Below are 24,153 nucleotides of genomic sequence, written 5' to 3'. Positions count from 1 at the left end.
TCTTTTGTTGTGTAAAATCCATATTCTTTTAAGTGATTTTGTTGAATTAAAGAGAGTTGTACATAATTCTACCCACATCCTCTAACATCCTATATTGCACTCCAAAACATGGGCAATGGGCTGGCACCGAGGTTTATGTAAGTAATGATGCCAGTTTTTGATCCCTTGTGTTACATGATATAGTCAGTAAGCCACTATCTAAAAAGTAGCCTAAGGATTGAGTTCCGCTCCAGTTACATGGATATACACAATTTAAGTGGTTTCTAGGTTAAAAAAACCTGAATTTTTCAAATCTGGGCACTAACTCGCTCCAAACCGGCACGGTAGCCGAGAAAACAGGATTGTATGAAAATACGAACAAACCCCTTTCATTATATATGGGAATCATTTAAACTCAAACTGAGTATTAACCTTTCATATATTTATTGACTGAACTCTCATATCTTTTAAATGAAACTATAACTAAAGACTTTGATTGTTAAAAAATCACAGGGGTGGATAGAAATGCCCCATTGCTGGCATTTGCTTTGCGAATTATCAAACAAGTTAAAAAACATTGGTAGTTGATTTATTTGATTATCCACTGGTCTATGGAAAAGTTAAAACTAGATTACGTTGGAACAAGTTAAGAAAATAATGAATTCAAATACACCAGAACTGAAATTAGCCATCAAAGTCGTCATCCACTTGGATTTCTCCTTCGTCATTGTCATCTCCTCCAGCTTTATTCTCACAGTGACAACACAGACAGAACTCGGTGCATTTCAGGTTCTGCTCATAGCAGCCACATTGGCCACACTGACATTTACTAGCCTTGCATGAGCAAAAGACATCTTTGAGTACTCCCTTGGGGGCAATAGGACCATCATGCCACTTGACCACATACTGGTTGGCTTCTTCATCCCATCCTCTACCTGCAGGGCTAGGTTGATCAATAAAAGGGTCAACAGATAGCTTCCACAAAGCCGCTACATAATGGCTCTTTTGGTATGCTGCCTCAGGGATTCTTTGCAATGTAGCATTTGGCTGCTGGCACCTGTTGACAAAATAAACTTCTGAAACCTCAACTCATCTATGTCATTGTCCTGAGAACCGTATAGCCGACAGGTAACCATTTCCATGGAAAGTAAAATCTCATCGGAGCAGCAAAAACTATCACCCAATTTTGAGAGTGCATGCAAACATGCGTCTCGATCTGGTTGGTGAGCATCAAGAAGTTTAAATGCTGCCATCTTTCCTTTACCACTGAATGAACTAACAACATCCCACCCTGTGAACGCATGCAAACCAATGAGTGCCACTAGACGATCATGTAACTTCTCTGATATCTGCTTGATATTAATGATTATGTCTCCTATCCCGTGTACCAGTGAGAAATCCAATATCAGAACATTTAAACTGAGAGCTGTGAGACAATGCCAAAATGGCGACATCAGTATCTGGGCTGGATATGATTACCCATGATAGAATACCTATAATCGACTTTCGGCATTTCGGAGTGCCAGTGCACCATAATAGAGATACCGCTTATCATCTGAATGAATTTTGAGATCAGGGTCACTCACTCCAGCGTCATCACGATTTTCTGAGCTCAGCAAGGAGTCATCATGTGTGGTGATAGTTAGTTGAGAATATGATGCATGTCTATGGTACACCAGTCCACTTTGATTGCGCTGTGGAGGCTTATCAAACTGCAACTCAGGATAGCGGTGGCATAGATAGGTTTTCAGAAGATCATTTCTACAAAGAAAAACACCCATTTTACTAAAGTTTGAAGCTTTGTTGCAAAATATTTTCTCAGTGGTATAATGAATTATAAACATGTGCTATCAACCTCTATAAGTTTCCAGAGTACTTGAGTTAGCTTTCAGCAATAGACAAGTTGCCCATGAATCTATTTTGCAATGAGAAATTCCATTCATAAAGTTTTCAAAAACTTATGAACAATCCATTACTGGTGCTATGTATTAATCATGCATACGTCTCGATATCAAGGGCATCATCATACTTATTGTGGAGCTCTCTTAACTGAGTCATTGATAAGATCTGCTTCATGGTGACTAATCGATAAGTGATCACTTTCCGGCAGAAGGTAGGGCTGAGTCTGTCTTCAGGTTACTAAAAAATAAGTAAAACATTATTACAATTGCATATGGTACTGTTTGTCTCAATAGAATCCCATGTACCATTATGTAAAGATAGCATGTACTGTAATTCATAAGAAAGTGCTCCCTCACCAAGGAAACAATCATCAATTTTTCTATTGTTTAGAAGAACACCAGTCCAGCATAAGCCATGTTAAGAAATTTTTCCAATTTTACATACAAAGACAGGAGGAAAGTGTATTAGCTGTTGGATTGAATTCTGTTTAGCAAAATAAATAGCCACACTTCACACAATCTATATATTGTGCAGTATTACATATATTAGGTTTTTATCTGATTGAGTCAAGATTTACCGAAAAGAAACAGAGTATAGCTGAACTATGGCATGTTATAAATAATTTAAATTCTACATATTAAGTATTGATGTAAATCACAAGCTACACACTTTTCATATTTCATTTGGTGCCTTGTTGAAATCTAAGTATATGGTAGACATGTCATATTAGTTTGTGCTCTGGTTTTGGTTGATATTGGACGATGGGAGCAGTTATGTACAGAACATCCAGAAATAATGTTCATATTCACACAAATAACAATGTACAGTGATTACACCAACCTGGATGATGGGTGCCTGTGTCTTGTGTGTGGGAGTTATACAATGATTTCAGCCATGGGTATTGGTAGTAAGACTGTCTGTGGTAACACATCTCCTGAGCGACGGCATCAGCAGAGAGGAAATATACCAGGAGGCTATGATCAGCTCTTAGTTCAGTAACTGGTTTTAATTTACCTTGTAAAAACAAACATAACAATTCAACAAATCATCACAAATGCTAGATTAATTAGTCTCTACGGTAGACCACGGTTGTGATAAACATAATGCCAAGGTTACCTCACTTACCAGCATGTTTGGTCTCTGCCCTTAGTAGACCATCTCTGATGCGCTTACCAGCTTTCTTAGTCCACCGCTCCTTTTTTCCACAAATAACACATATTTTGGGTAGCGTAGTTTCAGCTCTTATTGAGGATGAGGAGCGCAGTTGTTTAGTAGTTGGCTCATGATCTTCATTCTCTTGAGTTACAATCTTGAAAGAAACATGTAGGATATCAATAAAATTTAACCAGATGCAGGCATTCATATATTTCATTCATCATTCAGACTTGTCTAGATGACAGTGAAAGCCTAGATCAAAGTTTGTAATTTTAATTTAATAAATGTAATTTAAAATTTTTAAAACATCATTAGGTACTGCAAGTTAGTTCAGAATTATAGACTTACTTACATTTGACTGTGCTGACTTGAGCTTTGCTAAGCTGGTTATCCTTACATAGCAAGTTGGGTGAATGAAAGGCAGCTCAGCTTTGCTACCAGTGGACTTATCAACAACATCATCATAAGTATAAGAATGTATAAATTCCTTGCACAAAGTTTTTTTTATATCTTTATTAGTAACTACCCAGTCTTTGGCATACTTCAGCTACTTATCATAGCATTGCTGACTCAGTTGTTTGGGTGGATTTCTTTGGCTAGTGCTTTGAAAGTGGCAGCAACAAATCATAATGCTGATTATCTTACTCAGAAATCCAAAATATGTTGATTGGAACTCAATTTCTCAATATAAATAAATGCCAGAACTCCACACACTGTATTCACCCTTAATTAATTCACCCCACCCTGTATTCACCCACTCTAATCAAATGGCTTAAAATCACTTGGCAAGAGAGGGCAACTCCTCAATTTTGATTCTCAAAAAATTATTAATTCTGAGTGAATGTGCAGGGTTGCAGTGAGTTACTACCTGCCATGTTGTTCAGCACCTTCAACTCTGTAACCCACAACCCACACAATGTATATCCATGCAACTGGAGCGGAACTGAACAATAATTGGAGGTGGCTTACTGACTAATATTATTGTGTAGCTGCTTGATGTCAGCAGCTCTTCGCTTTCTGGTTTCTGTGGTCAACAGACTAAGCAGCTTAACGCTTTAAAGTCAAAAACAAATATTTCTAAAGTCAGCATGGCCATATATAATCCTTCATAACTTGAGAAGTAATTGGTACGTATTTCTTCAAACCAAAAACTGCATCTTATTCAGCACAAAGTCTCCTTTCTAATGATATATAGAATTGCTAACTTTACTAAATTCTTCCATTCCATAAGAATAGGAAAAAAATGGTTTAGAGGAATAACTTCTAAATTGCCTCTAAAATGCAAGAGATTATTGGCTATAAGAACAAAAAATAATGTTACACATGTTTTGTGACCTCTCGTGTTAGCCACGTACATCATAGTGAGCCCTGAAACCTTGTCATCATAGTAGCGTTATTATTTTGCACTACTGAGGACATGCACAAGCACAAGGAGGAGTTATGAGTAAGATTGTAGAAGTTGTGGGATCCTTTGTATTCCTTGAAACTTAGAGTCGAGAGATTCTTTGGAAATTTGAACAAAATAAAAGCGTTTCCTTGGGCAATTTCTAAGCTATTTCGAAAAAGAATTGGGTTAAGACCTAATACTTACTGAGACACTTCCAAAACCAAAATCACCTGTTAAATGATGGCTGGGTAACTAGCCAGCCAGATCGGTTGATCAAAGACTTTGGTAAAATGCTTTTGATTGGTTGAAATAGAGTCACAAACCCCTGGCAATTCACCGTAACAAAATTCGTGATTGTGTTACTCATTTCAAAGCAGTAAAAGAAATTAAACCTGATACTTGGCTCCTGCAATTATGTCTTTATTTTTGATTACTTAATTCAGAAAAACACAGAGCCACTCATTTTGGTGATATAGGATTTCAAATTGGTTGTTTCTTGTAGAGAATTTTGTGAAGAACACAACTAGAATAATTATCTAGCTACTGTTAGCGGTTGCCACGCAACAAGCAAATGAACTGTGTAAAGTCAGCGAGCCACTGGCCGTGGCTCGCTGACTTTAAAGAGGTAATGCATGAACCAGGGTGACTGTGTGGTCAGTGTGGCAGCATGATGAGAGACACTTGATGTTGTTCTAAAATTCTCACTTGAAATGAAACCTGAGATTTTGACTATATTAAAATTGATGGAACACAGGGGCGGAACAGCTATCGCTTAGCCAAAAGAGGAGGATATGTTTCACTCCAAGCTCCCGTCAGCCATTTCACTATAGAATGTTTTGACTATTTTAACTGTGATCAAGTTTTTTTGATTTGAATCTTAGAACATCCTGTCAGTCGGATCACCTCAAACATCAATATTGCGAATGATAGAAAAATACCGATACTTTTGGATAAAATCGACTAAAATGTTGTGTAAGTTCATCTTTAATAAGGCAGCCCTAACAGCCTGTTATGAGGTCTTTTGTCCTTCATTAATTCTTTCATTGCCGTATGCGCATTTATGGAAACCTATGGTCAACTGCCGTTTGCACATTTTTGCGAATTTCCCAGCAATTACGTAATAACTTAGTTTTATTATTCGTTGACAACATAACCAACGATCTTTAGGACTTTTATAGTATTGACAATGTTATCCGAAGATTTTTCTATAAAATTAGCCAAAACTCACGGAGCAATTATAAATTTTAGTTTGGAAATTTCGAACTAAAAAACGTGCATTTTTTCTTTCTGACGTTCGAACTATTTAGTGTTATTATGGCTTTCGTAAGTACCTCCCGAGTTAGAAAACAAACAATTTCTTATGTTGATGACATTATAGCTGATTCAGATTCAGATTTTAGTGATTACACAAAGAATTCGAGTAGCAGCACTGACTCTAATAGTGGTGAGATTAATAGTTTTGTAAGAGTAAGGAACGTTGTTGAGGATCGTTTTAGCTTCGTCGAGATCGTAGCTTCACATAGCTTTAGCAATGCACAAAGTATAGATACATTGAATTTTTTGCATAGCATGGTTTGTTAACATGTTGAAAAAATAAAATATATAACAAAAATGTTCTAAATAAAGTTCAACATGAAAAAAAAAATTATATACATATCATGAAGCAAAACCGGCAATTTTCGGTAAAATGGCTGACAGTAGGCTGATAGCTAATTTTGTACATGGACGGCAGTGGAAGGGGTAATGGTGTTTTTTGGCTTTTTAAGGGCACTTCAGGGGGATAAAAAGGATTAAATATCTTGATTTTGTGAGCCATGCAGTAAGCAATCACTTGACCTTTCGTGTAGTTGGAGTTATCCTGCGCTTGTCGCTTTTTATGATTAAATCAGTAATTACTCTATGGGTATGTAGCCAGGAGGGAGGTAAGACCGATATATTTTAGTTTGTTTTTTAGTTTTGATATTTTTACGGTTTCTGACAGCAACCATAGACCTCATAGACCTCATATTTGCGCTGTGATTATGAATGCAAATTATCAAACATTCAACAAAAAATGTCTTATAATTTAGGAGCCAAGGTGAGAACAACCTTTCTCTCGAATCAGTTATGGGAAGAGCCTATGAAAGATTTTTTATCTCACGCCTCTTGAACATTGCATACAATAATGCAAATAGCTGCAAGGTCGCTGAAGCTGTATTACAAAACTACAGTTAACACTTCTCTCGTAACTAATGCATTTGTGATCAGAGCAGAAACTCTCTCTCCGAGATCCAGGTACTTCTCTCAAATTTAAATGCTTTGCATTTTAGTCCTATAACCTGCCAAAATCTAATATTAGCATAGAGTGCAGATGGCAGAGTAATTTGATCAGGCATTTATCATTTTATATGCTCCTATTACAGACTCAAGTCGTCTGCGGTCTTAGCGGAATTAAATTATACCTACTCAGTTATTCGCAAGGAGGGCAGCAAAAGTTGGCGAACAAAAGGTAGATGAGCCTTCGATCACGTTCTTCGCTGCCAGTTGATAATCATGAACTCGTGCTGTCGCTATCTCATTGGCTTGGAATTATCACGCCACAGAGGTTAGTGATGTTTGACGAACTGTCTTCTTTTGACCAGCCATCCAGCGATATGACCTTGCAGCGTGCATGTCAATCAGGCATGGTCAGTCAAATCTAAAACTCCCAATATATTTTTAAATAACCAAGATGTGAAAAGGCTGTGCTCTATTATTGGCCCAACTGGGAAGACAATGAAGTGTTTCGCAACCAGCAAAGGTCTCTTTTGTCTCTCAGCTGTTCTATGTAAACTCCACTCGCTCCACAGATACCAATCAATAAAGGGAGCTGAATTTTTTGCACAACATTAGCGTCAGCGGTGTAATTTTAGCTCAACTGACAGGAAGAATATGACGTCTTCTTCCTACGTTTTACATTGTACTATGTCAACAGCTGTTTGAGGAGCTGAACTTTAACCTCTTACATTCCTTCCTATCAATACATACTTAGCGCTGCAGACTTTGGCCCATGCTCCCTTTACGCATATATAATGAGGGGTGCTTGAGCAAACAAGAACTCTGCACAGATTTATTTTTAGGTAACTTTATTTATTTATCAATAGCTTTTTATTTTATGGTTAATTTTTGTTGAACTGTAGCGTTTTTTTGTCTACTTTTGAGTATTTTGCCATCAAATAGTTTACTGATAGAGATCATCGTCACGGCGCCGCTAAACATTTGGATGAAGGAATACACTTTCTCACCACTTTGATCTAATACGGCAGTTATGATATAACTAACACAACGTACAACATGTGATGAGAGATTAACTAGAAATATACATAATGTAATTATAAACATACATGTACATAACACAACCTTACCAAAGGCAATCCAGCATGCCAATACTTCATATTTCGCTAAAAAGTGTCAAAGAACAAGAATTGGTGCATTTAGTGAAACCTGAAATATTGTCAAAACACTCCATTATTTTATACGCAATTTCAAAAAACAAATGTGTGAGAGCTCCTGACACAGTTACTGTTAAAAAGCTTCATGACAATAAACAAACCTATGCATTCTTTATAAGATTCTGACAGAACTCTTCCCAATATATAGTTAAAAACTCATGCATGCCATGCTCAATCGTATGAGCGATAGACAGGATGTGGCACTATTTTTTATGAAAAGGTCAAACACCGATCTTAGTCTAGACTTAGCCTTAGGCTGTTACTATACAACTCGTTTAGGCAATATTGTCATACTCCCTCAATAGGCATAGGGGACTGCAGTTTCAAGTTTAAGAAGAACGTCTTTTGTTATGTATGCACCTCTGAATATTCAGATCAAGAAAAATTTAATGTTGGCCCAATCTATCTAGTAGGGATAGAGAGAGCTACAAACAGTGAACATCAGCTAGACAACAACATACATACTTGTTCTTGTAATCACCGAACGGCCTTCTATTTCTTCATAACCCAAAAAAGGCAAGGTGGATGATGTCACTACTGCGAACCTTTGAAAAAAGTTTGTACATAAAATACAGTAGAACCTGCAAGCAAGAGTGCCTCAATGTACAAGTGTACAATGTACAAGTGTACAATGTACAAGTGTACAATGTACAAGTGTACAATGTACAAGTGTACAATGTACAAGTGTACAATGTACAAGTGTACAATGTACAAGTGTACAATGTACAAGTGAGTACATCGCTTAAGTTATTAATATCTAAGAACAAGTATGATGGAAGTCATACTAGAGGATGTGGTTTGGTATCTCGAGTATTTGTTCACTTTATTGGTAAAACTGATCAAACAACATTACTGGTGACATTATTACCGCCACCGCCACTGCTACCACTACCGCCACCGCCACTGCTACCACTACCGCCACCGCCACCGCTACCCCTACTGCTACCGCCACCGCTACCGCCACCGCTTCCGCTTCCACTACCATTTCTACTAACACAATCGGCTGCGTCCTTTATCCACCAGTTATTGGTAAACATCTCCCCTGTACATATGCTCAATATGCAGCTGTTCCTCTAGCTCTGGTCTCCCTTGTACATATGCTCAATATACTGCTGTTCCTCCAGCTCTGGTCTCCCCTGTACATGTGCTTAATACGCTGTTTTTCCTCTAGCTCTGGTCTCCCCTATACACATGCTCAATATGCTGCTGTTCCTCCAGCTCTGGTCTCCCTTGCACATATGATTAATATACTGCTGTTCCTCTAGCTCTAGTCTCCCCTGTACACATGCTCAATGTGCTGGTGTTTCTCTAACTCTGGTCTCTCCTGTACACATGTTCAATATGCTGCTGTTCCTTTAGCTCTAGTCTCCCCTGTACACATGCTCAATATGCTGCCGTTCCTCCAGCTCTGGTCTCCCCAGTGCATATGCTTAATATGCTGTTGTTCCTCTAGCTCTGGTCTCCCTATACACATACTCAGTATGCTGCTGTTCCTCCAGCTCTAGTCTCCCCTGTACACATGCTCAATATGCTGCCGTTCCTCCAGCTCTGGTCTCCCCAGTGCATATGCTTAATATGCTGTTGTTCCTCTAGCTCTGGTCTCCCTATACACATACTCAGTATGCTGCTGTTCCTCCAGCTCTGGTCTGCCCTGTACATATGCTCAACATGTTACTGTTTCTCCAGCTCTGGTCTGCCCTGTACATATGCTCAACATGTTACTGTTTCTCCAGCTCGCGATTGCTAAATTTGAAAGTTTATTTTGCAATGCTAAGATTCTGAGCAGTTAAGGCTTTAGACATTTACAAAATGTATATTATATACCGTTATCATTCATTATAATTGTTGTATTAGTTTAGATTAACTATAAACTAATAAACTAACACTATGGATAAAAAATATCCAAAACCTTAAGAATTAAAGTTTTTTGAAATAAAGATGATAATTAAATTTAAAATATTTGTGCCAAAGTAAGAAGCCAATTGTGTGTAAAGTTAGCTCAGCATAACAATAGAAAATCAATTAGATATCTGAACTGTTTGCTGATAACTTCTGATAACAAATAGCTTTTTGTGTTGATCAGACTCGGTGTTTTTTTAATGGCTTATTTTTAACGGTTTCTTTCTGGGCGGTACACATTCTATATACACACATATATTCTGTACACATTCTAACATCTTTGTATATTCTGTACACATTCTAACATCTTTGTATATTCTGTACACATTCTAACATCTTTGTATATTCTATACACATTCTAACATCTTTGTATATTCTGTACACATTCAAACATCTTTGTATATTCTGTACACATTCTAACATCTTTGTATATTCTATACACATTCTAACATCTTTGTATATTCTGTACACATTCTAACATCTTTGTATATTCTGTACACATTCTAACATCTTTGTATATTCTATACACATTCTAACATCTTTGTATATTCTGTACACATTCAAACATCTTTGTATATTCTGTACACATTCAAACATCTTTGTATATTCTGTACACATTCTAACATCTTTGTATATTCTGTACACATTCTAACATCTTTGTATATTCTGTACACATTCTAACATCTTTGTATATTCTGTACACATTCTAACATCTTTGTATATTCTGTACACATTCTAACATCTTTGTATATTCTGTACACATTCTAACATCTTTGTATATTCTGTACACATTCTAACATCTTTGTATATTCTGTACACATTCAAACATCTTTGTATATTCTGTACACATTCTAACATCTTTGTATATTCTGTACACATTCTAACATCTTTGTATATTCTGTACACATTCTAACATCTTTGTATATTCTGTACACATTCTAACATCTTTGTATATTCTGTACACATTCAAACATATTTTTCTATTTTGTGTACATTCTAACATATTTGTCTATTCTTTGTACATTCTAACATATTTTTCTATTCTGTTCACATTCTAACATATTTGTCTATTCTGTATACATTTTAACATATTTGTCTATTCTGTACACATTCTAACATATTTGTCTATTCTGTTCACATTCTAACATATTTGTCTATTCTGAGCATGTTCTAACATATTTGTCTATTCTGTACACGTTCTAACATATTTGTCTATTCTATGCACATTCTAACATATTTGTCTATTCTGTTCACATTCTAACATATTTGTCTATTCTGTATACATTCTAACATATTTGTTTATTTTGTTCACATTCTGATATATTTGTCTATTCTGTACACATTCTAACATATTTGTCTATTCTGTATACATTCTAACATATCTGTCTATTCTGTGTAAATTCTAACATATTTGTCTATTCTGTGCACATTCTAACATCTTTGTCTGTTCTGTGTATATTATAACATATTTGTCTATTCTGTGCACATTCTAACATTTTGGAGCAAAAGTTTTTAGTAATGTCATTGAGCTGCGTCACTGCTCCAGTTCAAGCATTTTATATATATAGTGATTATAAATTGTTTCAAGAAAAAGTTACTACCAATTACATCAAAGACATCCACACTGAAACCACTGTGCCATTGTCATGCTTCTTTTAGGACTTGCTTTCTGAAAGAAAGTGTACCTGTTGAAAGTTACAATTTGATTTGAATGTAATTTTAAAAACGTATTCAAGCAGGCTTGCGAGTATGCAAACAGTTTCTGATAATGAATTACTCAATGCAGCGTTTCTCATTCATATTTTCATGTTCTCTCTAACTCGTAACACTATAAGCTCCCAATTTCTAGAATTAAATCTCAAGACAGTTGGGAATGAGATTCTTTGGCAACACCTAAAAAAGCTATAAAATATCAAGGGTCAGCGGTAATCGAACACTCGGAATGAATAAAGCTGTAACTGATGCCTGCTTGCAGTTATATAATAGCTAATATTAAGGCAGAGTGGCAGAGCAGGTGACTTTTTGCCCACCCCTGTCTAGCCGATTATCAGCACTTCCGAGTGTCGCTAGAGGTGTGTGAACAGAAGAATCGTGTAAACTAACTTTAGACCTTCAAATAACAAAAGTGGCAGCCGTGTCTGATCTTTGATTAGGAGTGCCTGGGCATGCCTTATGACAGTATTTAAAGACGGGATAAGATTTCTGTGTCATTACCTTCCAGGTGCTTGAGGTTAGCGAGACAGCTAGCGGAGAAGAGATGGAAATACCTAATGGAATGCTCGGTTTGATCAATGCAAGTCGAGCGATTCTAGAGGTTGGTGAATTTGATATTTCATCTGAGCAAGCTAGTCAAGTCACTGAGATTACTGATGATAAGAGGGCTGCCGATGACATGAGCGCTGCTGCCTTGACCAGCGGTAAGTAGCTAATTCTGTGTTTCATCTTGCTCACTTAGGTTTTTATTATTTCCATCAAAATATATTATATATAGTCCGTATATGTACTATATATAGTCAGTATGTATACTATATATAGTCAGTATGTTCCACCAAATATCCGTTCTCTTAGCAGAGAAAGGCATTTTAAACACTGTCAGACTATTTATTCAATTTTAATGGCTAACTGTTGCTTTTTTCCCTTTTTTTTGTTTTACTATTGTTGTATGACCTAATTTGAAAAACATTTCTATTTGTGAAATGAAATTATTGCCAATAAAGTTCTACATACATATATATGTATACTATATATAGTCAGTATGTATACTATATATGTAGTTTACATATAGACTGCATATATAGTATACATACTGACTATATATAGTCAATATGTATACTATGTATAAATATATATATACAGTAAAACCTTTAATTGAACCCCATGACGCTCTATTTTTTAACCCTTTCTTTAGAGTGGCACTTTATTAGAGGTGACATTCAAATAAAGGGTGGCTTTGTATTTTTCAAACACTTCGTCAAGATGTGGAGAAAATAAACTTAACCTTTCTTTGGGCGAATTGAATGTCACCTATATTTTGCACTTTCTTTCTGGCGGTGCGATGTTAACTCTTTTGGAGGCAAGAAATTTGCTAACTTACCTCCAACTTGTTAATTTTTTAAATAAATATGCACAGAGCTGATACATGTCTTTACCAGTTGATATCTATTGCTCGCACGTAACCAACAATGATATTATAACCTGCTTTGCAAATTGTTGGATCTTTTAAGTTTTTATTTCATTTTAGATTTGAAAGCTTATTTTTATTCTATAATTATATTTAACTATATATATAACTATATTTAACAAGGTTGCATAAAAGCTCATTGCACTCATTGATATGTTTGCTACAGTTTGCAGCGAAACTGGCTTTTTATGTACAGTAAAACAGGAGTTACGTAAGTCGATCCATTGTAAACTGGGTTTAGATTACTGCAATCATGCTATCAAATAATATGCTATAAATATACAAATTTGTAAGTTTTATAATTGTAATAATCTATCAAATGCTACAAATATATATTCAAAAACAAGTGAGATAAACAAGCCATAGTTATAATACATGCAGCAACAAAACTAACAGTTTTAAAACAAAAATATTATCATCGTTTGCTCTGACAGTAGCGTTCTGATTGTTGCCGTCGGTTTTGCCATTTTTGTTGTTTTTGTCGTTGTTGCCGTGAAACCATATGATATTCTTCTGGCGGTTCAATACCTTCCACGGTGTCTTCTGACCTCACCTTCTCTTCTGCACAGCCTAGCTAGTTGGTATTTTTTACACAAAATTGTATTGAATTGACTAAAACCTAACCACTCTTTATATTTGATACTATACTATGTATATATACAAATATATATTTATACACAGTTCATATTACTAAACTTCTAACTAAACAGAACTTTACACGAAAAAAGGAATGGTAATGGAGTAAAATAGTGATGAGTAAGAGGAAAAAATCTGGAGCAAATCTGTTTCGCATTCTGCAGGTGACAAGTGGTGACAGGTGACAAGTAGTGACAAGTGACAAGTGGTGCCACTTGTTACCTAAATAGCGGGTTAACATATATATATATATATACCATATGTATGTATTTCATATATATACCGTATACATGAACCTATATATCTATCTTGGTAATCAGTACGTTGTTTGCCTATACAAGCTGTCGTTAAACTATAGCAGGTATATACACTATAATTTATTTCAGTGGCTAAAATCTTTTGGGTGACTGTATTTAATTTATTCCGTTTACTCATAATTTAAAAAAGGATTTGTATATTCGGTATTGCAGGGCTAATGGCAGAAAGCCGTCTCTTTGGTGAACTATTCCAATGTCTTGCACAGCAGGTCACAATGACAACATTTACCCTTCTCACCATAGTAGTCATACTCTACACTCTCCACAAATGGCCTGTCTGGAACAGAAAGGGCTATCCTCCAGGACCCCTCCCTCTTCCTTTCTTGGGACACAGTCACTGGTTTTATTCCTCCAGTAATGTCTTCAAACGCATCTATGGTGAGCTTGTTAGTTCCTTTAGCTCTGTTTTTGCACGCTGTCATGCTGTCATTCTGTCATTCTGCCATGCTGCCATGCTGCCATGTTGCCATGCTGCCATGCTGCCATGCTGCCATGCTGTCATGCTGTCATGCTGTCATGCTGCCATGCTGTCATGCTGCCATGCTGCCATGCTGCCATGCTGTCATGCTGCCATGCTGCCATGCTGCCATGCTGCCATGCTGTCATAGGTTGCCCTTATAACAATAGGCATTGTTTCAAATTTTTTATTATGATTACATGAGGAGACAATTGTCCAAAAGCTGTAACTGTCATTAGATATTTTAAGAATAAATAATAAGCCCTATCTGATAGTCTAGTCTCAACACGGAGATGGGAACAATGAAAACTAGACCTAGACGGAAGCATTGGGTAGGCAACGAACTCTCGCTGTCTATCAAAAAACCATTAAGTGGCCTTGCGTCATCAGTCAATGGAATTTTATAGTCAGGTTAAACTAGGGCCAGCTACAAGCTATTGTTATAATCAGAGTTAACAGGTATATTCCATTCTCTTTTTATCTAGAGAAGAGACGTTTGACAGTACAGTGCACCCTGGGGTTACGATGACCCTGTTATACGATTTTTTCGCCCTGCAATGTATAACTTGCTGATTTTTCGCCCTCTCCATATGAAATATTTTTCCGCATGCGAAATCAACAAAAATTTCTCTCAAAGTTCAAATTTGGCAGTTGGTGTGCTGATTACGTCGAAATAGCAGATACATGTATGGTGATATGCTATTTGCCGAAATCCCTTTAACAATCTGAATGAAAGAGATACAATGCTCGTTTTCGCTCAGTTCAGGGTTATTCGTTATTGTGAAAACGAAATCAAAAACAGACAGGTGATAAAATTTCAGCGATAAAATGGTTGAAGTTCAGTAAAATAGTTATTCATACTTACTAAAACTTAGCGTTAAGTAAGTGTTTAGTAAACTAAATTCATTTAAGTTAGATTCAATGTTTATTTTATACGTCTGCCTCGAAAGTAAAAACTTTCTACGGTACGTATTGCACATATTGCATTTTAACGTTATATTTTATAGCAGACCATAACCACTAAATACACTAATGTTACTGTAACTAGCTATAGTTACTCAGATTAGCATATTATTTTGTTACTAATTTTCAATATATACATGTATATAAAATTTTGGTGACTTTTACCAGGGGGTGTTGGCATTAGATATTGACTATGGATTTTGATACCCCTCTATACGAAATTTTCGCCTTACGATGCCAACGTTGTAATGAATTAAAATCGTATGGCGAGGGTCTACTGTACATAAAGGGTTCACTGTACATAGAGGGTCCACTGTACTTTCATTAACAATATAACATTGGTATATAGAACAGCGAGCCTTCAAGAATATCTCATTAAAATTACTTTTACCAGATCTTAGCAAAGACTTTGGAGACGTTGTCACTCTCGATGTGAATGTTGGAAAAATCGTCGTGCTGAATAGCGCTGAGGCAATACACGAGGCCTTTGTCAAGAATGCTAAAGTCTTTAGTGACCGCCCTGCTTTCATGCTGAACCCAGCCACAGGAGGTAAGGCTACTATGAGTGTCAGCTTGTTTCTTTAGTAAATGTTTACAGCTTCCGGATGAGAGCAAATTGATTTGCGAACAATATTATAAAAATAATATTTCAACTGATAAAAAGGGAAAAGTAACGATAAAAATAAATTTGTTTCAACTGTCCCATTTATGGTAATTCATGTAACTCTTTGGATACAATGAGCCGCGTGATGCAGCTGCGCACAGCATCTGCGTATGGTCAAGAGCTGTATCTGATTGGTGCGCTGTTAATTAATTAGTCTATCGTATCTTTACTTAAACAAAAGGAAAGAATTATCTGTATTCATTGAGCCAGTGAAAAACCTGTTTACAACTCTGTTCGTAGTTTGCAAAATTTTTATTTTTCATCCCAACTCTTTTTAGCAATGACCAATCGTATCAAACGCATTACAGCCACGAAGGTTTCTCTAGATTATCTATATATCTATACCAGAATGGACTTTGGGTGATTTTTTATTGAACAATAGTACTACTGAGAGTGACTATTTTATTTTTAGGGAGGAGAGGGAGAGAGAGGGAGAGAGAGGGAGAGAGAGGGAGAGAGAGGGAGAAAGAGGGAGAGAGAGAGGGAGAGAGAGAGGGAGAGAGAGGGAGAGGGAGAGAGAGAGAGGGAGAGAGAGGGAGAGAAAGAGAGAGGGAGAAAGAGAGGGAGAGAGAAGGAGAGAAAACTTTGAGAAATCCCTCTCTCTCTCCCTTCTCTCTCCCTCTCTCCCTCTCTCCCTCTCTCCCTCTCTCCCTCTCTCCCTCTCTCCCTCTCTCCCTCTCTCCCTCTCTCCCTCTCTCCCTCTCCCACTCTCTTTCTCTCTCTCTTTCTCTCTCTCCCTCTCCCTCTCTCCCTCTCCCTCTCTCCCTCTCTCTCTCTCCCTCTCTCTCCCTCTCTCTCTCCATCTCTTTTCCTTCATCTCTCCCTCTCCCTCTCCCGTTCCCTCTCTCTCCCCTCTCTCTCCCTCTCTCTCCCTCTCTCGTTCCCTCTCTCATTCCCTCTCTCTCTCCTCTCTCTCCCCTCTTTCTCTCTCCCTCTCTCTCTTTCCCTCTCTTTCTCACTCTCTCTCCCTCTCTAATAAAAATTGACAGCAATATCTTCAAACTTTCCTTATGTTGCAATAATTTGAAGTAGCAGAGGAGGGAGTGAATGAATTGAGAGTACATGAATTAAACCCAGGCTATTGTAATGACCACAGGATATGGATTAGTACACGAGAAGAACGGAAGGTGGAAGGACTTGAGGAAGCATGCTCTTGGAGTTTTCCGACACCACAGTAAGTTTTCATCGTCTTTCTCATCAACGGCAGCAATATATAATAATATAATATATATAATACACCTGAAGCAATTATAAATTGCTCTGATTATTTTTAGTCACAAGTTGTATTTAATTAAAAACAAGCTAAAAAGCAAAATATTTCATCAAAAAAATTGATGATAAAATAAAATTTTAGGTATGAACATAAAACTAAATGTATTACATGTATATAAAATAAAACTATTTCATGGATCTATTTGAAAAGCTATACCAACCTATAATTTTGTTCACTAAGCTTGCTGTTTATAGGTACAGACTCAAACTTTAGCTGATATATTAAGCTATGAGCAAATAACCTTGACGGAGAAAAATGCAAAATGGCGCTCTATTACAAATATGCTGCTCTATTACAAATATGCTGCTCTATTACAAATATGCTGCTCTATTACAAATATGCTGCTCTATTACAAATATGCTTAGGTAGCAATGACCGTATCAAGTATAATAATGTTTTCTGCTTTACCCTTCAACTGCTGATTTTGGCAAACAGATTAAAAAGGGCTAAATATGCTATTCAAGCCTCAAGACTCCAATGTAAATATTTTAGAGAAACTATTATTGTCTTGGCACCGGTGTAAATACATTTTAATTTACAAGAAAAATACTTGTGACCTATTTCTCAATGTTTGCCTGAAGACTACAATACTTTCGGCTACATAAATAGAACAGGATGTTCATTCCCGATGGTCAGCTTGTAATTTCGTTGGCACAGCATTTACAAGTCAATGTCTGGTTGGCAGAAAACAGCGTTCTTGAGAGCATCATACAGGATGAACTGAAACACTTCCTGCATGTCCTTGAAGAAAAAAAAGGAAAACCTTTTGACATCAAAGAGCAGCTGACTCAGACGGTCTCAAACGTTATTACTTCTATTATCTTTGGCAACCGATTTGACTACTCACCAGAGCAGCTATCCAACTTACAGATCACAGAGTTTCGAGATGTCTACGAAAAGACCAAGTTTATGCCAGCCATCCGGGTGGGTGCCTTTGCTTCCTAGCAAAATTAAAAAGGAATTTGAAGGAACTTTGCCATACTTTGTTGCATAATTAATTTCCTTGTCCGCCAACCCACTCCTTTTGATATGAACTTTTTATATCACTTTTTTCTGCTTTGTCAATAATGCTTGGATGAATTTTTTTACCGATTTATGCATAAGAAAGAGTATTTGACACTCTGTAACTATCAACCAAGTAGATGAAGCAAAGGTCAAGGTCAAATATGGCTTAACTTTATTTGTCTGAAATTACAAAATCAATACTTGTGTCAGCTGATATGGGCTCTATTCTTATTATAAATGTCAATTATTATAAATGTCTGAGTTCACTACTTTAGAAAACTTTAGCCTGACATTTGTAGAGATTAAAATAACTTCTTTACTAGACAGAAGTTACTATCAAGTAGGCTCAGTTTATGCACTGACACCGGAATTCTATGCTGATTTTATAGTACGCTCCGCTGGATCCATCAGGATACAGAGCAGCAGAGCGGAAACATGCGGCTGGTTTGAAGTTTGCTGAGCAGCAGATTGAGGGGCATAAAAAGAGTGGCGATATGGAAAATCCAAAGGATTACATCGAGCACTATCTTGTAGAGATGAGCAAGAGAGAGGCGGATCCTTATACTCAGTTCCATGGTAAGCCACGGCAAAACCAGCAAAGAACAAATAAAAAAGAGTGAAAAACAACAAAGTTCCTTTATGAAAGTTTTTGTCGCGTTTTACAGATCTGAACCTGAAGACATCTGTGATGTCACTCTACCTCGCTGGCACAGACACTACGAGCAGTCAGCTATATTGGGCATTTCTATACATGGTCCTTTACCCGGAGATACAAGAGAAAATTCGAGAAGAAATCAGAGACCACATAGGTTTGTCCAAGCTGGCTAGCTGGAATTTTTATCAATTCTAAAATCCGTTAAAACAATCTGGCATGCATACTCATAAACAGACTGTTAAATGTCTTCGGGTGTATATAAATCTCACTAACTAATCTGATTTATCTTTCTATAGAATTAAGCCAGAGTAAGTTATAACAAGTTAATAAATTACATGTGCTTTGATCACATCTTTGCAACAGCTCAAAAGCACATCAGTTTAGTTCTCTTTTGTAGGAGAGAGAAAAGTGACATACGCTGACAGGAACTCGATGCACTATACCATGGCAGTCATGACGGAACTCTTAAGAATTGGCATAGCTCTGAGTACCCTCCTGCATGTAGCCTCAGATGATGTTGAAATTCAAGGAAAGACAATTCCAAAGGGTAAGTAAAGTTTCAAGACATGCAGGGAGCACGAAATCATAGCTGCACTAATTAGGCTTACATATTATTACATCTATTGTTACATCTATTGTTACATCGTTGTCTATTCTTACATCTAATCATTTCCTAAACAAGTCTACTCATAAAATGACAAAAATAATTTTACTGCAATTTCGTAAACCCGCTGGTTACCTGCTGGTTACCTGCTGGTTACCTACATTGAGTCACTACCATGACCAGCATTTTCTCAATCTTATAAAAATAAAACAGCGAGCTTTGAAAAAACTGAAATTGTTTTATGCACTTCACTAGGCGACTTTTTCATTCTATTTATTTGATAGGTGTCAAGGTCGGTAGCTGTAATAGACGACAAGACCTTGACATATTTCTTGCTATATATTGTTTTAGAATACAATGGGCTTCTCATTGGCATGATTGGGTTGATCTTTCAGAGCTGACTTTCCTTGACAAGATTGATTTTTCAAGTTGTATCAACTTAATTGTGTCGACATAACTTTTTCGATTTTTCTATGGGTCTACTTTTATCAATCTTCTGATGTATTGACTTTTTTCAATCAAACAAGTTTCATGAACGGTGGCCTATTCAGACATCTGAGATGCTCCTTATCGGTTGACCTTACAAACTCTCTTGGAATCCAACTTATCTGAAGGTCGTTGATAGACTCTCAGTTCCCTGTTGTGGTCGACTAACAATATGTAGAACTGTCCTGTTTAATTGCAGATACTCCCGTATATGGCAATGTGTGGGGACCGTTGCATGATCCAAGTGTCTATCCTGATCCTGATACTTTCAAACCAGAACGATTCCTCGACACAAATGGAAAATTTGCAAAACCTGATCCGAAATATTTTACAGCATTCAGCTCAGGTAAACTTGTACATATCACTAATAAAGCCAGAGACAATGAAATTGTCTTCTGGAAGTCATGCTTGTCACTTTAAGAGTAAAAAGTGCGAGCACTCCCTCGTAGATCGTCTGCTTAGCTTACTACTAGCAGAAGCTGTGCGTGTTTTTAAAAAACATGTTTGAACAATCAATGGCTCTGTGATCTTGGCTGGAAACATCTGAATTCAGCTTTTTTTGGAAATTGAACCTTGACCCGTTGTTCGCAGACATCTTCTATACCACTAGACTATTACGAAAAAGGGAGTTCATATATCAAAGCATATTGATATATTGACAGGAAGGAGGACATGTCTAGGAGAGCCTCTCGCCAGAACAGAACTGTTTATACTGCTCGTTGGAACTCTGCAGAAATATCAAGTAGATCTGGGTCAACAGCACAGGCCTAGCGAGGAAGGCAAGCGTTGGTTTGTCTGGATCCCAGCTGAAAGATTCAAACTATCATTTCAGCCATTGAACTAATGACTGGTGATGAGTTTACAGGAAGTTGTCTACCCTTGGGCATGCAGAAAATTTTACTTTCTTGTGCAAAATAGAAATGCGACATATTTTTATCAAAAAAGAAGCTTATCCTAGATCCTGAGGTGCATGGCATTTCAATACTTACTGTAGGTAAGTATTGAATTATACTTACAATACTTGCTGTAGGAGTGTCTCCTAGTTTTGATCTCTTTGTACAAAAATGTATCTTTTATATTTTATAATCTTTTATATTTTATAATGTAATAATTAGTCATTTTCGGTCAGTTATATTGTATATATATGTAGTGAATGTTGAGCAATATTGACAGAGAAGCTTGTAAAATAACAGTATTGTGAGACGACCTCATCAGTGTAGTTGTGTTCTCAATGCCATGACAAACGCATACGCCATACAGTTATAATAGTGTTCACAAACACCAATACTTTTGTAAATAATGGAACTACAAAATATAATGTTTCATGTCAAAATGTATTGTCATGAGAGATCCACAACGATTGGGTGGATAACTCTTCTTAGATTTGGTGACGATTGGATGCTTTGAGTAAAACTATGACCACTTGTTGACTTAACCTTACAGTTGGCAGCTAAAATATCAGATGTCACAGTTTAAAGTCAGAGGAAAATTCTGAAACAACTCACACTATGTAAAACATATAAGTCTGCAAACGTATAAAACTATGACCTTGCAAACATGTGAAGTATAAAATTGCAAACACGTGAATCTATAAAACTGCAAACATGTAAAACTATAAAATTGTAAACATGTGAATCTATAAAATTGTAAAAATGTGAATCTATAAAATTGTAAGCATGCGAAACTATAAAATTGTAAACATGTGAATCTATAAAATTGTAAACATGTGAATCTATAAAATTGTAAACATGTGAATCTATAAAATTGTAAACATGTGAATCTATAAAATTGTAAACATGTGAATCTATAAAATTGTAAACATGTGAATCTATAAAATTGTAAACATGTGAATCTATAAAATTGTAAACATGTGAATCTATAAAATTGTAAACATGTGAATCTATAAAACTGTAAACATGCGAATCTATAAAACTGTAAACATGTGAATCTATAAAACTGTAAACATGTGAATCTATAAAACTGTAAACATGTGAATCTATAAAACTGTAAACATGTGAATCTATAAAACTGCAAACATGTGAATCTATAAATCAGGCTATCACAAAAGCTAACTAGTTGAAAGGAAAGGAACAGACCTACTAGAGGAAAGGAATAGACCTACTAGAGAAAAGGAACAGACCTACTAGAGGAAAGGATTAGACCTACTAGACTAGTAGACCTCATTGGGTTAATTTTACAACTTATATGCGCTTATTAAATAGACAAGAGCAATAGGAGCATTAGCCTCAGCTCTTTGAAAGGCTTATCACCCAGGTCAAGGTAATTCATCTCACAGATTCCTTCATCGCATATCTAAGGCAGCTTTTCTAATAGGCTCAGCCTCCAAGCTTTAAAGAGTAGAATCAACTGTTAAACATGGCAATGCCATGTCTCAGCAGCCGGTTTCGGCAGCCATCATCAACTTTTGTTGATCTCATATGATAACAATAGACGTCAGTCAATCTATAATCAACTATTTTATTTGGCAGGTATTCTCTTTGTGCAGCAAGAGAATGTGACCAGCAGCTCCATGCATAAGACTATAAGAGAACCAGACAGAATAATAGTACTAATAATAAGAGGAATCATAACTGCTAATGAATGTTTAGGACTAAGAAATTGCGACTACAAAGGTGCATTAATTCTAAATAAAGATAGCTGAAATCTTACAAATAAAAATAGACATAGACATGATGAAATCATTGATGTGGAAAGCTATTTAATGTTAGCTGGGAACCAAGGTGCAAAATAGAGAAGGAAAGAGAAATGAGAAGAAAATAAAAAAGAAACCAAATGGACAAAAAGAAAAAATATTTTTTTAACCCTGGTAGTTTATATTTATGTCACGTATATGCATACACACAGACACATGCATACACACGCATGTACACACACACGCACGCGTGCATGTATGCACACGCACGTGCACACACGCACACACACACGCACGCGCGCGCACACACACACACTTGTAAGCGCAAACACACACAAGCGCAAACACTCGCACAAGCGTGCACACACACACACAAGCGCAAACACACACAAGCGCAAACACACACACACACGCAAGCGCAAACACACACACACACGCACGCATGCACGCACGCACACACACACAAGCGCAAACACACACACACGCACGCACGCACACACACACACATAAGCGCAAACACACACACACAAGCGCAAACACATACACAAGCGCAAACACACCCACACCTACACCCTCACTCACCCACTCACTCACTCACTCATGCACGCACATATAACGTAAATCCTAGTATAAGCTGCCACAATGCATAAGCCTCACCTCAAACTTTGAAGGTTGTTTTTGCAGTTACAGGTACAGTTACAGGTACAGTTACAGGTACAGTTACAGGTACAGTTACAGGTACAGTTACAGGTACAGTTACAGGTACAGTTACAGGTACAGTTACAGGTACAGTTACAGGTACAGTTACAGGTACAGTTACAGGTACAGTTACAGGTACAGTTACAGGTACAGTTACAGGTACAGTTACAGGTACAGTTACAGGTATACAGCATAAATAAGCTGCAGCGCTTTGCCATTGTGTTTTTGCCATTAATTTAACCTAGTCATGTTAGCATTTACCAAGTCTGCCGTTTCTGACTGTCGTTACACGAGCGCATTAGCTGATCAGATGGCAGTCGACTGATAAGTGTTCCCACCTTTGTAGAGAACGTGTTACGCCTTCAGCAAAGAAGTACCGAATCAGTGAGCACATTCTTAAACCATGTCATCAAGAAGGGCAAAATATGATGCCATATTTAAATTGGAAGTTTAAATGTGGCTTTGGAAACTACTAACCAAAACGCTGCCACAGTTTTTTGTAGTTCAAGTAGTACTTTGCAATACATACGTGTAGTTTCTTACAATACATATGTGTAGTTCCTTACAATATATACGTGTAGTTCCTTACAATACATACATGTAGTTCCTTACAATATATACATGTAGTTCCTTACAATATATACATGTAGTTCCTTACAATATATACATGTAGTTCCTTACAATATATACATGTAGCTCCTTACAATACATACATGGAGCTCCTTACAATACATACATGTAGTTCCTTACAATATATACATGTAGTTC

The 24,153-nt window shown here is 36.7% G+C and overlaps 1 protein-coding gene across 1 annotated transcript; it reads left to right on the top strand.

Moving 5' to 3' along the window:
- Positions 1–12,024: 12,024 nt before the first annotated feature.
- On the top strand, positions 12,025–21,239 carry LOC137403527 (cytochrome P450 2B19-like). The gene is made up of 10 exons (XM_068089466.1): positions 12,025–12,209; positions 14,080–14,304; positions 15,741–15,896; positions 17,107–17,184; positions 17,969–18,207; positions 18,678–18,864; positions 18,954–19,097; positions 19,341–19,490; positions 20,233–20,379; positions 20,696–21,239. Exons 1-10 carry the CDS (start codon positions 12,050–12,052, stop codon positions 20,875–20,877), a joined length of 1,668 nt encoding a protein of 555 aa, XP_067945567.1. The 5' UTR covers positions 12,025–12,049; the 3' UTR covers positions 20,878–21,239.
- Positions 21,240–24,153: the final 2,914 nt, after the last annotated feature.

This window comes from Watersipora subatra, chromosome 9 (genome assembly GCF_963576615.1).
Source record: "Watersipora subatra chromosome 9, tzWatSuba1.1, whole genome shotgun sequence".
Classification (NCBI taxonomy): domain Eukaryota; kingdom Metazoa; phylum Bryozoa; class Gymnolaemata; order Cheilostomatida; family Watersiporidae; genus Watersipora; species Watersipora subatra.
This window is presented reverse-complemented; position numbering and strand designations above follow the sequence as displayed.

What these genes read in the sequence shown, in the direction of transcription:
- LOC137403527 (XM_068089466.1), top strand. Translation starts at nt 12,050, where the DNA reads ATGGAAATACCTAATGGAATGCTCGGTTTGATCAATGCAAGTCGAGCG. An exon ending in TGTCTTCAAACGCATCTATG is followed by an intron (nt 14,305 to 15,740) that starts GTGAGCTTGTTA and finishes TACTTTTACCAG; the next exon opens with ATCTTAGCAAAGACTTTGGA. An exon ending in GCTGAACCCAGCCACAGGAG is followed by an intron (nt 15,897 to 17,106) that starts GTAAGGCTACTA and finishes TAATGACCACAG; the next exon opens with GATATGGATTAGTACACGAG.